The sequence below is a fragment of the Periplaneta americana genome, chromosome 8, assembly GCF_040183065.1.
Source record: "Periplaneta americana isolate PAMFEO1 chromosome 8, P.americana_PAMFEO1_priV1, whole genome shotgun sequence".
Lineage (NCBI taxonomy): Eukaryota > Metazoa > Arthropoda > Insecta > Blattodea > Blattidae > Periplaneta > Periplaneta americana.
This window is the reverse complement of record NC_091124.1, coordinates 148,343,596-148,360,200: the sequence shown is the minus strand read 5'-3', so window position 1 is coordinate 148,360,200 and position 16,605 is coordinate 148,343,596. Positions and strand designations below refer to the sequence as shown.

The 16,605-nt window shown below is 34.9% G+C and overlaps 1 protein-coding gene and 1 non-coding gene across 2 annotated transcripts in view; one reads left to right on the top strand and one right to left on the bottom strand.

The window, feature by feature from the left end:
* LOC138705141 (transferrin-like) overlaps positions 1-16,605 on the top strand; it is a 70,538-nt gene that overhangs the window by 33,100 nt on the left and 20,833 nt on the right. The window contains exons 9-10 of the mRNA XM_069833802.1: positions 2,782-3,022; positions 8,209-8,357. Of these exons, the coding sequence (XP_069689903.1) occupies positions 2,782-3,022; positions 8,209-8,357 (390 nt within the window). The remainder of the gene's footprint in view (positions 1-2,781; positions 3,023-8,208; positions 8,358-16,605) is intronic.
* On the bottom strand, positions 112-184 carry TRNAN-AUU (transfer RNA asparagine (anticodon AUU)). The gene has a single exon. It is a non-coding gene; the product is annotated as a tRNA-Asn (tRNA).

Here is a 16,605-nt window from a genome sequence, read left to right as displayed (position 1 = left end):
ATAAACATCAGAGGGTTTCACCTGACAGAAGTGAAACATCACTTATGGAGGGGTGTCCTTAAACTTTTGGTAAGACCTGTAATGTTGAATAATTTCGAGGGAAAAATATTGTTCCGGGGCCGGGCATCGAACCCGGGACTTTTGGTTTAATGTACCAACGCTCTACCAACTGAGCTACCCGGGAACTCTACCCGACACCGATCCAATTTTTCCCTCTATATCCACAGACCTGAAAGTGGGCTGACAACCGTCCCAGGATGCCCGGCCCCGGAACAATTTTTCCCTCGAAATTATTTAAATCAACTTTACAGGGAGTTATACCTGAAATCTTGATTTACCTGTAATGTTGTTCAATTTTTAGTTGCTTAGCAATGAAACCAGTTGTCCTCTTGCAGCCTAGTGTTTTTTATATATATATTTCTTGGTTGACAGGGAATCACAGAGAGTTATTATCTATGATTTCATCCTTCTTACATAGAATACAGTTTATAGAAAGACAAAACCAAATTTTAATTAGGTGCTTTGCCAGACAGGCAAGTCCAGTAAGAATATAAGGTGCTGCAGCTGAATTTCTTGGCTTTTCTGGGGTGCAGTTTGGTGCACAAGAAGATATTCTTAGAATTTCCTATCGCATCATTTCTTCATTGGGTACTTCGAAAGTAATGCAAACTGTCTTCTCGTGGCATCTGTAGATTATATTTCATCATCATCATCATCTTCTTCTACTTCTTCTGCCTCACATGGATTTAGGCTCTCTTCCTGTCCCGGCCTCAATTCCATCGCATTCTGGAGCGTCCCACCTCTCTTCTTTCTAACGGTCTTTAATTTAAGACTATTTTTGGTATTCTTGATTCATCTATCTTCCTCAAATTATATTTCCAGTTTCGTCTGTATTGTAAGATTTGATCACTGTTTAAATCATTCCTTATATCGTCATTATGCATTTTATCTATCCTTGAACAGCCTTTAGAGATTGTAGAAATTTCATTTCTACTGTTTCGATATGTTTTAAATCTTTTTGTCTGATTGTTCACGATTCACATCCGTAAAAAAGGGAGGGGACCGCCATCACCTTATAGAATTTTAATTGTGTATCCTTTCGTGTATTTTTTTAGTGTTTGCTTAATCATTCCATATATCATTTTTTATTGGCGTAGTTTAGTCTCTGTCATAGTCGTAAGTGATATCACCTAAATACTTAAAATGTGTCACCTGTTCCTAAAATTTATCTTCTATTGCAATTTTTGTACGTACATAATGAAATTTCCCTTGGAATTTCATGACCTTCGTTTTATTAACTAATAGGCCTACTTTTAAGTTATATTCTTTTCCTATTTTACGTAATTGATAAAATTATTTTTTTTAAATTGGATTCTGTGTTTTCTAAAATTACATCATCATCTACCATGCAATAAAGTATTAACAAAATCATTTATGCCAACATTTATTCCGTCCACCGCTGTGGAGAAACGGTTAGCGCCTGGCCATAAAACGAGCGGGTCCGGGTTCAAATCCTGGTTGGGATAAGTTATCTGGTTGAGGTTTCTCCAGGGTTTTCCCTCAACCTATTAAGAATAAATGCTGGATAACTTTCTGCGTTCGAACCTGGATTAATTTCGCTGGCATTATCACCTTCATTTCATTCAGACGCTAGATAAACACAGCAGTTGATAGAGCGTCGTAAAATTACCATTATATATATATATATATATATATATATATATATATATATATATATTCCTTCGGTAACACTTTCTTTCAATCTTCGTACGGCATCGTCTCTCTCTCGCTCTCTCTCTCTCTCTCTCTCTCTCTCTCTTTCTGGATATTAAATAACGTGGAGTGTGGACGATAATACACAACCTTGGTTTTACTTCCTGTCCCGCTCCGTGGTCTAAGGCATTCTGTATAATGGCAGTTGACTTGAAATATAAACGTCAACGTATATGCCCAACTCGGAGTCAGGCCACAAAAGGTAAACACTGTAGGAGGAGAGTTTGATCGGGTGTTGTGGAATGGATTCGGCGTAGCTAAGTGGTCAGAGCGCTTGGTACGTAGAACCAAGGACCCGGGTTCGATCCCCGGCGCCGGAGTGAATTTTTCTCCTCAAATATTAATTATCACTATACCAGATATGATTCTGTTGGACAAATAATAACATATTTAGTAAATTCATCCTGCTTAGGATTCGTGTTACGGAATGCGCGTGGTTGATCCTCATAGCGGAAGAAATTTTCTCATGAAATTTCGGTCAGTGTGTGGAACCGGTACCCATCCAGCACCGTGATGCACTTGGGGAGCGAAATCCGGTTACGAAAGCCATAACGGCTGGGAGGATCATCGTGCTAATCACACGATACCTCCATTCTGGTTGGATGATCGTCCACCTCTGCTTCGGCATTGGATATAAGGCCAGCAGTCGGCTGGCCGGTCATGGTTCTTCATGGGCTATTGTGCCTCGGATTATTTTGTCTTACTTCCTGATTTATTAAAATCTTATTGATATTTTTAGTTGCATTAAAGATTAAATATGTACATTTATAGAGATGTGTTTCACAATTTATTAGATGATTTCGGTATCCTCGTTTTATCATCATTTCTCATAAATATTTTCTATTTACATGGTCAAATGCGTCTTCAAAATCATCATTTAATGAATTATGAATAAAACAATCTGTCCAATTAGCAATAAATATAAGATAAGTAAGGCGTGGTTGGAAATTGAATATATATTGTTATTAGAATGGATTAGTAAGAAATATTAACATTTCCTGACTTCAGGGCGAGAGATACCAGAGCCAGGCACTACTCTTCCTTGTCAAAACCCAATGAAATGGTGCACGATCTCGGATGCAGAAAACAACAAGTGTGAATGGCTGCGTCAGGCCGGTATTACTCAAGGGATTGTACCCGAGATTGCATGTGTCCAAGCATCGAACCAAATGAACTGCTTCAGAATGATAAAGAACGGAGAAGCTGATGTCATGGGAACGGATGCCAACATGGGAGTGATAGCAGGACAGTAAGTGGACTGACTTTCCCCTTCATTATTTTCATTTCATTTCATTATTTGTTGCGCCGGCACTTCATAGATCTTACATCAGCACTGTAGCTTTGAGATGTGAAACAGGTACAATTTTATACAGTGCGATCGAGAAGTCTCTCTGCAGTGTTTGTGTAACCGATAATCCACTAGTCAGAGAATTCAAGTGCATTTGGTAGAGAATTCAAGTGGCAGCACTGGCGGTTAAGCATATGATGGACTGGGGGTGTGAGGTTGTCAAACCGGAATGAATGGGGGAGTGCCAACTTTCTGCAGGGTTGTATTCTGGGATTATTAGAACCAATAGAGCTGCGGAGAGACTTTTCTATCGCACTGTACAAAACTATGAAATAATATAAAACATAGTGAGCAGAGTAATATAATTTACAAGTATGGGCCTACACAGATCGTCAGTTGAGTAGAAGGTATGATTATAGAAGAATTTTGTTAATTCTGTTCTAAACTTTTTCTCTTGCCTTCAAAGTTTTGTGATGCCGGTTTTTAGGCAGTGCATTGAAGACTGTAATAGCTACACGAATAGTGAACTCCTTTTTATGACAGTTGAAACTAACAGGAAACTCGTATTAAAATTAATAAAGTTATAATTAGTACCCAGGCGGAAGGCTTTGTGTTCGATATATATATTTGTTTTTTTGCTCGCATCAATACTTGTAATGTCAAGCGATGTTGTCATATTTTTCGTTTTAAATTATTATTGGTTACAATTATTTTATACCAACATCAATTCATTGATTTCTACCACCACAATCCACAGTGAATAAATTTTAAGCTATAAAATTACTTTTAATTAAAATTGAAACTAAAATTAATAACCTTTCTTATCGTTACCAGTCAACTTCAGATATGATATTGGTTTTTATTCCACTTGGAGTAGATATGAGAATGTCAATTATTATTGCTAACGCATCATTGGTAGCTATATGTTACCGCTTCGTGTGATTGGAACGGCATCTGAGAAGATCTTATCAATAAATTCTTATCTTATCTACGGTATTCAAAAGAAAGCGCACTCTTTGACATCGCCTGGGTATTAATTGTACGCTCGGGCTATACTAAAAGTATCTTTATTTTTAACAGGAAAGAAATGTACTCACAAGGTAAAGATAAGATTTTTTAATTTTGGAAAATCTTTTTAGAGGATGTCATTATACACACCAGTCTTTATTCTTATGACTTTCATTTGTCGCAAAACAAAAATATGTATAACTTCAGATGAATAAGGATATCTTATGCGAAGTTTTACCGTGAGATGGTAGAAGCGTTCCATGCGGCACAACATGTTGTAAGGCTATATTACGTCATATGCTAGACTACAGTTGATTACGTTCTCCCGCTTGTTGGTTTTTTGTGCGTGTCAAAATTATATTTATAATTATTTTGTATAACCTAGTATAATTTAATATAATTAGTATTTTCTTATCTTATAATTTAATTTAATTTACAATGAATAATAGCGTAAACTTGTAAAATGCTGAGCGAATCACTTAAGAGGTGGATGGGGAAATCTGCTGTATGCAGAATATAGATACTAGTAAATTGAATATACATGAACCTAAACGAGAACTCTGAGAACTAGATGTACGAATAAAATAAATAAATAAATAAATAAATAAATAAATAAATAAATAAATAGATAAATAAATAAATAAATAAATAAATAAATAAATAAATAAATAAATAAATAAATAAATAAATAAATAAATAAATAAATAAATAAAATAGGAACTTGTCGAAAGTGAATATTACCTCTTTAATCATTAGTATTGTAAGTACCGTACGCTAAAAACAGGATATGCAGCCACCAAAGTGTTTTTTTATAGGGAAGGTACTATCGAGATTGAATTCCTCGTATTTTTTTCTAGTTGCAGAAAGATCAAATGCAATGTTTCATAACATGATATAATATGATCGCAGTAGTATCACGATTATTCCTGTGTTTTGTAGGTTAAGGACATGCAGTTTTGAATACTATGTAGGATGATTTTGCAAATTTGAAGTAAAAACATAGTTTTAATAATTAGTCTATAGCTCATTAAAACATTATTCACGAAATGGATTTCACTATGGATCATCCTGGATAATAAACATCCCATTTAATCGAGAGTTTACTGCAGGCGTAAAATGCTGACGTAGACTTCGGAGACTCCTAGAATTACTGAATATAATCTAAGCTAACATGGCTTGCTGTCGAGGTTGCATATGTTTTCATTAATTTTTCTTTTTCCTCTTCCAAAATTAAACTGTATCCAGCAATTCCTTACTTGAAGTAGTTATTTTTGTTTAATCGTTAGCACTTTCGAGGCGCAAGTTAATTGGTTAAAATTTTTAAGGTTTAAAGCATATATTCAGATGATTTCGGGACCTGAATGGAGACAAAAGGCTTTCCCTGGTTTTTACATATAGCAACGCAACAAAAATGTGGCATTTTGAGTCTTTTTAAGGGTATTTAATGTACTAATACACTACGTAAATCCTCAATGTTTATATACCGGAATACAAATGCACACGGAAAGCGCATCCCTCAAAGTACACGCGCGCTAACTGTTGGTGCTATTTCAGGATATCCCTATTGCCCCAGAATATTAATCTAATTTCATTACAGAATAAATATATTGATATTGCCAAGAGAAGGTAAGAATCTTAATTTGTAACAGGCAGAACTCAATTTAGGAGTCATATATTCTATTTCTGTTTTCCAGTTGAAGTGATCATCCAATTTCAAATCAAGGAACTTTGTGCTTTTAGATCCTTTGAGATCAATTCCAGTTAATCTAAAGAAAATTGAGACGCTGTTCTGTTCTGTTCTGCAGGTAAATCTGCAGTCTCATCGTAACGTTGGTCTAGAGCAGTGTTTTTAATCTTTTTTCAATATGTGGCACACTAAAGACACACTCTAGTATATACAGTCACGAAGCTCAATACGTAGGGAATATGCATCCATAGATAGTTGCTAACCACTACTATCGCCTCATCACAGACAATGCGAAATAGTACCGGCACAATCTATTGTTCCTAGTACCCTCAACAACTCAAGCATCGTGACTGTATATACTAGATTGTGCTAAAGATGTAGTTTAAAATCCTGCTGCACACTCATATAATCTAAATCAATGGTCACCAACCACGGAGGAATTGTTAGAGTTTTAGAGGGAATGTGTTTACTGAATCCTGACTTGTGCCGCGTTCACTGAATGTTGATTATTGTCGACTCACATTTTACTACGAGAACCTTTACTATTTTCATTTTCTCGCAGCACACAGGTTGGTTTAAAACAGAGGCCGGCAAAATCTCTTTCAGGCCTGCCCATACCCGTTTTTCTTCGTGAACGGGCTAACGCATGGAATCGCTAGCCTTGCCTTCAACATTCCCTCACAAGCAGACAGGCAGTGTCATTGCACGTGACGTCAAACAGTACTATATAGTGACCCGAAAGGACTGTTGCGTTTTACCGACCTGCACCAGACTGTGTTGCTTTCAGATGCATGATAAATATCAACCAAGTCATTCAAACCTGACCAGAAGCCTACAGATATAGACAAATTACTGAAAACTTTATTTGCTGTCTTCTGAAACGTACCGTTAATAAAGACAAAGAAAACTATGTCTCGTCAACATAATATCCATTAAATGCCAACACTTATTATAAATTACTTGCACTTTCCTTTTCATCGTAGTAATATAAATGTAATGCAAACCATTCAAACTTTCAGCTTCACAAATAAAAAGAAATCTGTCCCTTAGAAGTTAAATAGCAAATCAATATTCTGAAGAACGAAAAACTTTTATACATTTAACAGGTATTCATGAGGGTTTTAATTGTTGATAAGGAAAAAGTTAAAATGAAATATTTTTCTATAATAGTTGTTGATATTCATAATAATTGTTACCAATATCTTTCGAACATATTTCCTTCCCTTCCCTTCCCTTCCCTTCCCTTCCCTTCCCTTCCCTTCCCTTCCCTTCCCTTCCCTTCCCTTCCCTTCCCTTCCCTTCCCTTCCCTTCCCTTCCCTTCCCAACTAGTCACAAGTTACGAAATGTTACTATTTTGTTGAGTCAGATACACTTTGTGGGAATATGAAATGTATAATATTGTCTTATTATTTTATGAATTCTGTAGTGCAATAAATCATAAAACTGTGTTTCTTTAATCAAGAGTTATCTGCCGTTATTTCTTGAGTCACATACACTTTGTAGAAAAATAAAATATATAATATTTATCTTATTATTTTATGAAAATTCTGGAGCGCAATAAATCGTAAAACTGTGTTTCTTTAATCAAGAATTATCTGCCGTTATTTCTTGAGTCAGATACAATTTGCAGAAAAATGAAATATATAATATTTATCTTATTATTTTATGAAATTCTGTAGTGCAATAAATTGTAAAACTATATTTCTTTAATCAAGAATTTTCTGCCGTGTTGGACCATAAAATAAAGATTTTTTGAAGTGACTAAATAGCCAACGAACTTAGATTTCAAACTAGTACTGTTTGATCTTAACCAGCGCAGACGCGCTTCCGTGAATGCAAGTCACTCTACCTTATAATAAGAGCAAACAGGCAGGTTTTCAACTGAACTTATAAAACTAGGGTTGAATGCGTTCAGTCTTAAAAGTTAACTTGCTTTGTAGCGTCACCGGAACCCTATGCCTGACGGCAAGCAGTTACGGGCGTGAGTGTTGTCTAATTTGCCGGTGTCTAGTTTTTAAATGTCTGGTCTAGAGAGTCATCTGTTCGCAAAGAAAAGGAAACTTCGTGGACGAAAGAGAAATGTTCACTAATTAAAGTTGTTTTAAGTGGCGTATTTTCACAAAACGAGATTTTTGTTTTAGCTACACTTTCCAAAGAAACCATGCGAGGAATGTACTCTATAAATTCATAGGCCTCACCCAACTCTGGATTCAATAACAAAAATGTGATTCGAATAATTTTTATTATAATGTGGCAGAGAATTCTGTTTAACAGTAGTAACACTAATTTTTTTTTTTAAGATTCTACGCCATCTACAACTTAAAACATCGATACAGTAACTAGACAGTGAAATATTTAGTTAGCATGCAAAATGCATAAATGAAACACACCAACATAATTTCTTATGAATATGTAATCCTTATATCTTTTATCTTTGTTTCATTCATGTAGTTTCTTCAATCTCACAACTACTCTGTATCAGGACACTGAGTCTAGAGGTCACTTCAAAATTGTGGCTATCGTGAAGTCTGACGCATCATTTACAAACATAATGGAAATGGAGAATAAGGAAGTATGTTTTCCCGAGTTTGGAGCATTGGGTAAGTTCATATTTTATCCGTCGCTATATTCTAGAGCAGTGGTGTTATTATTATTACTTTTTTTTTTTTGCTTTGTGCTAGCGTATCCCCAAAATATATTTGTGCCCCCAAACTGCACTGCAATTATATAAGAATTAACAAAAGACTATGAATGATGATGTACTATGTATGTATGTATGTATGTATGTATGTATGTATGTATGTATGTATGTATGTATGTATGTATGTATGTATGGTAATGTAATGTATGTATATATGTATGTATGTATGGTAATGTAATGTATGTATATATGTATGTATCTAATGCCTACCCACTTCACTTTACGTGTTTCGAGTTCCGCATATTGCGGCTAAAAATATATTATTATTATTATTATTATTATTACTATTATTATTATTATTATTATTATTATTATTATTATTATTATTTAGTAGTTACTGTTGTAATAATAGTAATGCTTTACATAAAATGCTATTCAAGCAAGGAAAAACAAGAGATGATATTGCAAAAGAAATTATAATATAATGCAATAATTATCAACAAGTATAATAAAATGTCAGCATTTTTACATACGTAATCATGGGATGCGTACTATATAAAATAATTTTTTTACCTCTTGCAGTATGATCTGAAAAATGTAAATATCAAGTTATGCTTTTGAGAGTTGAATGGTAGCCTAAGTGGAGCAAATTTCAGACAAAAATTTTGAAATTTATAAGAGGAGTAGTGATTTTTCCAAAATGTAATTTCAATTTACAAAAAATTATAATAATCCATGTAGTTTTGGACCAAATGAGATGAAATTTTCTACAGGGGCTATTCATATGCAGAATTATGTATACAAATTTTCAAACATCTAGCTCAAACAGTAAAGAAAATTAAAATGTTACCTCTGTGTATTCTTTGAACAATTGCAAAAAATGAGATACTATAACAAAAACTGTTCCTTTCAGAAGGAATAACTTTTTTTTTTTTTTTTTTTTTTTTTTTTTTACAAATTTGTGCTTAATTTGTCAATATCGGCTCATAAAAAAGTGGCTTCTGTCGTGCTTTCTGGTTAAAGGTAGATGTGGGTCAAAATAGTAAAATATCAACAAAAAAAATGTATTGTCTCATTTAATAGTAAATGGTCAATAACCATATCTCTAAATTTGAGAACCATATTCGGACCTGATTATAGGTATGTACAATTTTAAGTCTAAAAGGAAGTTAAGGTTCTGAAACAATGTTTATCTTGTCCGCCTTTTCCCGGAACTTACATTTTCGAATAGTTATGTGCCGTTTCGCCAAACTATTTGAGGTAATCGGATGAAATGTTGCATACTCGCTCTTATTGAGTAGATTCACTTTGTCTTGCAAAATAATTGGACGGTGATTAGCAATAGTGATCCAAGCGCCAAAAACCTGTTTCGAGATATTGACCATTGAAATAAATAGTTTTTTTTATTATAACATTCATACTATTACAAAAAAATAGCACAAATAATACCGAAAAAGGCTAACCGATTTTTAACAAGAGGCCAGAAGTTGCATTAATATTTCAAAGCAAAATAAATAAATGAATTTTATGCAATAAACGATTTTTGCTTATAAATAGCAGCAAACTTCAGATATCGGATTCTTGATTCTTTCCGAGTTAAATTAGCCTGCCATCAACAGATTTGTGCAAATATCTATTTTTTTCAAATTGTCGGTTGGTCTATTATAGCGTAACTCCGTCCAATTGTGAAATTGCTCTCTTTCACTTTTACATCATAAAGACCGATTTGTAATCCAATTTTTATATCGAAATTAAACATTTTATAAAAATAAAAGTACAGGAATATGGAAAAGTCTCTGCATAATACGAGTCTGTTATATTTGTGTTCTCTTATTAAGCAGAAAAAAAAACTTCAGGTTATTTAATTATTATTTTCCATAAAAAGGTAGATATGGATATTAATACATGATTTTTTTAATTAAAAACTGAACGCATAAAAATCTGAAAAGAATTCGCAAATTACAAATTAGTATGCAAAATTTCATACTTTAGCTGCAACACATCAGAAGATATTAATGATTTTTTGAAACCTTGCATTTTGATCTGCGTCTCTCCTTAAAACAGTGATCATATCATTTTAATATTTAGTTTGCAACAGTTTATGTTCAATGCACGAAAGAACGACGGTCTTTTAAACGTCCCTGAAATAATGACTGTATTATACGTAGTATGAAAAAGAATGCTATAAAGCAGGGCCAGGTATGAGAGCGGCTCAGTCTAGTCGGCCAGAGCTGCTCTCGCTCCGAAAGGCACTTCAATTCCAAGCCAGAGCAGAACGCTCACGCAGTGGCGGACTCACATTACAGCTACCTTCCCTGCATTAATGTAACAAGAGCCACGGTTGTTCTAGTCATTCAATCTGTCAGTACATAATAGTTCATAAGGATATTACATCAATCCATTGTACATTAAAGAATTTATAACACTCTTATTAATTTAATGACATAAACTTCGCTCTATGCACATACACAAATCATTAGGCTTATTTACATAACCCATACGCACATACTGCAATCTCCTCACCACGGTTCTACGAGACAGGAGTATGGATTCCAATTCCCCTACTTGCTGTGGACAGAGTTCATCTGCCAATATAATCAAACATCGCTTGATGAATTCACCTTCGTTGAATGTTTTCAATTCCTTTGAAATTTCGTGGAAAATTTTGTAGCTAATTCTCATGGCCGATTCACTAAGTGCATTATTGTCATGCTGTTAATATATAATATGATATGATATGATATGATATAATATAATATAATATAATATAATATAATATAATATAATATAATATAATATAATATAATATAATATAATATAATATAATATAATATAATATAATATAAAATGATGCGATGCGATATATGATATGATATGATATGATATGATATATGATATGATATGATATGTGATCATAAATTAATACAACTTAAAGAAAATGTTTCTCAGGTCATTATATTAGAGTATATATTCGATATTTGTATTGCATTATAAGTTATTATAGTACATTTAGTAATATATCATTTTAAATTATGCAAATATTATGATATATCATAGTATAGTATATTACAGTTCATGATATATAATATTATATATTATATATCATAATACTTGTATAATTTAAAATTACATATTACTAAGTGTATAATAACTTATAATGTAATGCAAATATGAAATAGATACTCTAATATAACGTATCTGAGAAACATTTTCTTTAAGTTGTATTAATTTATGGCGTTCATTACCAACATATTTGTCATATTCAGTAGCATGTTGTAAAGAATAATATCGTTGGATATTGAACCCTTAATCAGTTGGAGTGTTTTACGACAAATTAAACACTTTGCTAATCCACTGCTCTCTACGAAAAATAACTACTCCTCCCGTGATACATTAAAAGCATTGGGAGTAGCGGTCCGCTTTAGTCTATGAGCGGAAGCTCCGTCTTCAAAGTTCGCCTTCATATTGCAGAGTCACCACTGCACCGACACTGAATGACGTACAGTATGCATACGTCACACCGCTCGCGAGACCTCTTTAAAGCACACAGCGCTCATTTCTCAGAATCACGTAATGTGCCCAGCCCTGCTATAAAGACTTGCTGGGAACAGGTTTACAGAAAAACATACGTATATTTATGTTTACATATGAACATACATTTTGTAAGTCCTTTCGTGAAACATAGTAATAAATATCTTTTACATTCTTAGGAACACGGGAGAATCTTACAGGAGAAGTAATGGTTGTAATTCAGCTAAAAATTTGTGAAGAGATCAGCATTGTAATTAGATTGCAAAATAGTATCTAGTAAAGCTATGTTTCTAGGGTCAGTTCTCTTTAGTTATTGCAAAACGAAAAACTGTTCATTAATTGTTTATATGCTTGTCTACGTTTAACCCTAGGTCATATATATAACAGACAACTCATCCCTATGTTAAAATTGGTAGCACTTTGAAGAGAACAACCGCCAGGATCGCCACCCGTCCGCCGTAAACGAACACGAGATGACAGTACAGTCGCTAATGCAATTCAAATGGGTGTTATGACGTGACTCCTTATGTTACAACTAGATGGCACCATAGTAAACCTGACAAAAGTTGTTACCGTCAAAGCCTGTAAGGCCGAGTATATATGATCTAGGGATTAACCAGATTATCAACAGACGACGCAGTATTACCAAGTACGCACCCACTCTAAATTGTTTTTTCGGACAACATTTCACTTCATTACAGCCTTCTGGAGATCAGTCAAGTATTAGTTTTCTCTTCTTTTGACGCTTTTACAAGAGTCTTACTCAATGATATTTAAAAAAAAAAACTGTTTACTTTACGACGCTTTATCAACTACTATGGCTTTCTAGCGCCTGAATGAAATGATGATAATACCAGCGAAATAAATCGAGGCTCCAACGTCGGAAGTTACCCAGCATTTGCTCTTAATGCGTTGAGGAAAACTGCAACGAAGTAATTTGTTCCAATCAGGATTTAAATCCGGGCCCGCTCAATTTATGCGGTCAGGCATGCTAACCATTACTCCACAGCGGTGGACTTTTATTTTTCAATAGACTTCTCTTCAATAGACATTTGTAATACAGGGTGTTTAAAAAATACGGAGCATAATTTCAGGTATGTATTTCCCACATGTAGACAATCAAAATAGTTCATTACAACATGTGTCCGGAAATGATTTATTTCCGAGTTATGGCCTTCACAACATTGAAATTCACCGGAACGTTTTTCTTTCCGCAGGTCGTTGCCGTCAAAGGAGACATTAAGAGGGCACTCTGACAGTTCATTCCGAGGCGAAGGTTACATTCAGTGTTGTGTAGGCGTTAGACTGTGCGACATGTATTCAAATCAAGAGCTGGCAGAGATACACTTCATGTACGGTAAGGCGGACGGCAATGCTGCGCTGGCTCGTCGTTTGTACCAGGAGAGGTACCCACAGCGACAATGTCCAGATCGGAAGACATTTGTACGTCTCCATTACCGTCTGTGCGAGTATGGAAAATTTAACTCTCCTGGTTTGGGAAGAGGACAACCAAGATCTACAACTCCAGAAGTACAGGAGGAGATTCTGGTGGCTGTGAACATGACTCCTTCTATCAGCACATGAAGGTAGCGTTGCAAGTCATTGTTCCTCATACGACTGTCTGGAGACTGTTGAAAGAGTATCAATTGTATCCTTATCATTTGCAACGTGTACAGGCCCTGTCACCAGCAGATTACCCTGCACGAGTTAGGTTCTGTCAGTGGTTCTTGCAGCAGTGTGGTGTAAAACCGAACTTTCCTGCCTTAGTATTATTTACAGATGAAGCACAGTTCACACGAGATGGCATAACAAATTTCCACAATCAGCATGTATGGGCGTATGAAAACCCACGTGCAACTGTTCCATCTCATCACCAGGTGCGGTTCTCCCTCAACATGTGGGCCGGTATCATTGGTGATCGATTAGTTGGACCCCATGTACTTGTAAACAGACTTACGGGCAGGCGTACACAAACTTCCTGGAAAACACCATACCTCATGTTTTAGAAGACACTCCACTGATCAATCGTCAACACATTCACTTCTTGCATGATGGCGCTCCTGCACACTTCATTCGTACGGCTCGCCGGTACTTGGATCGAAGGTTTCCTGATCGATGGATAGGTAGAGGTGGCCCAATTGCTTGACCTCCACGCTCACCTGATCTGAACCCTCTCGATTTCTACTTGTGGGGCCATTTAAAATCATTGGTTTATTCGTCTCCGGTGCCTGATTTGGAATCCCTTCGGAATCGAATTGTGGCATGTTCTGAGGACATACACAATACTCCTGGAGTTTGGGATCGTGTTCGCAGGTCAATGAGACATCGATGTGAGGTCTGTATTCAAGCAGGAGGTGGACATTTTGAACATCTTCTGTAATGACAATGTAATGCGGAAAGAAAAACGTTCCGGTGAATTTCAATGTTGTGAAGGCCATAACTCGGAAATGAAGCATTTCCGGACACATGTTGTAATGAACTATATTGATTGTCTACATGTGGGAAATACATACCTCAAATTATACCCCGTATTTTTAAACACCCTGTATATATATATATATATATATATATATATATATATATATATATATATACCACGTAATAGCTTCTATAGGTTGAATAAGGAACAATTGCTTCACCCTCCTTAACCAGTCCACACTGTGATCATAGACGCCGACTTAGGGAATGTAGTGAAGTAGTAGTAGTAGTAGTAGTAGTAGTAGTAGTAGTAGTAGTAGTAGTAGTAGTTGTTGTTGTAGTAGTAGTGATGATGGCAGTAGCAGCAGTATTAGTAGTAGTAGTGGTGGTAGTAGTAGTAGTAGTAGTGGTAGTAGTAATAGTAGTGGTGATAGTAGTAGTAGTGGTGGTAATAGTAGTGATAGTAGTAGTAGTGGTAGTAGTGGTGGTGGTAGTAGTGGTAGTAGTGATGGTTGCAGCAGCAGCAGTAGTAGTAGTACCGTAGTAGTAGTAGCAGTGGTGGTGGTGGTAGTAGTAGTAGTAGTAGTAGTAGTGGTAGTAGTGATGGTGGTAGTAGCGGTGGTAGTAGTAGTGGTAGTGGTGCTGGTGGTGGTAGTAGTGGTAGTGGTAACAGCAGTAGCAGCAGCATTAGCAGCAGCATTAACAGCAGCAGTAGTGTTTAAAAGCTCATTAACTACCAGAATAACTTGACGTATTATAGTGGTTTATAGAACCATTTTTAGGGAGTAACTATATCTAAAGATTTTTGAAAGCCGGCGTCTGTGACTGCGATAGTATAAGTTATTAAGGAGGTTAAAGCAGTCGTTTTTATTCAACCTATAGAATGCTGTATATTTCCTACTTCAACCAATTAGAAAGCCTATATTTTCCTTTCCCAAGTAGACTAAACGCTCACACAAAATATACAATAGCAGTTGTGAGGATTATTTCCGCCAGACTACTTTTAATCCCATAAGTGACATAAATGCTATGTCGATCTAATTTTGAAATGGATTGTCTCTCATGGAAGAAGATCTATAAATCAGCTGACAAAGATAATTATGAGCTGTTGTGAAACCTTAACACAGTGATGTCAAAGCAAGCGTATTATTCTGACGACGTCGTGCGAGGGCATCAAGCGCTAGGTATGGAATGAGGAAGGATTATGTATATGAATAAGCAGTCTGTTGGATTAAGAAAACAGTGGTGCACAAACTTCAAACGGAACGAGAAATTTTATGTCGTTATTTTTATATGATTACTTTCTGTTTTATATTATCTATATTATCTGTAAAAAAAAGTACTAACACTAATTTCTTAATATTGCAGTTGTGTTTTAAACGTTAATAATACAATAAAGAGTAAAGAAGGAATATTCACATAAATTCCATAGTAGTACAACTATATTGTACTAAGTGGGTGAAACACATCATTCATAAAGAAAGTGATATCCCCCCCCCAAAAAAAAAAGAAAAAAAAAAGAGATTGAGTATGACATGATAAGTTGGAATTGATAGTATTTTTAGCCTTATAAATGTAATCAATAAACTAATCAAAACAATATTATAGTACAAAGCAAAGTTACCTAGATATATGTTTTAACTGTAACTAATATTGCATAATAAAACTCATATCGCATTATGCTTTTAAGGTGATATTGATGCTCAAATTCCTATCATCAGAACATAAAATTATTTTCTAGAAAGTTGCTGAAGCTATAGAGCTGACGTTTTTACAACACATAAGCACATAGCTTTTGTTTATGTTGTGACAGTAGTTGCTTTGTTAATTCATTTCCTTACAAACATTTTCCATGCGAATATTTTCAAAATTTTCAATACACTATCTTCAGTAATTACGACATATATTAGATTTACGAAAACAATGTTTCAGTACCTGTAAGACTACTAAATAAACATGTCTGAAAATTTCACTTTTCTGTAAAAAGAGTTGAGAAAATATTCCTTTTGAATAAAAGAGAAAACTTGTGAAAAATGAGCATTAAAATTAAAAATTGCATTCTTATAATGCACTTATACTACTCAGACAAATCTAAAAATTAACAGGGATAAAGTTTTAACCAGTTCTCTTCCCTTTATATATTGAATCAGTGCTGGCCAACCCTGCATATAGCTCGACCAAGCGGCATATAACATCTCTTTCGTCTGTCTCTTTCCTTTCCGTTGTAAAGCGCTTAGTCTCTCTTGAGGTCTAAAGCA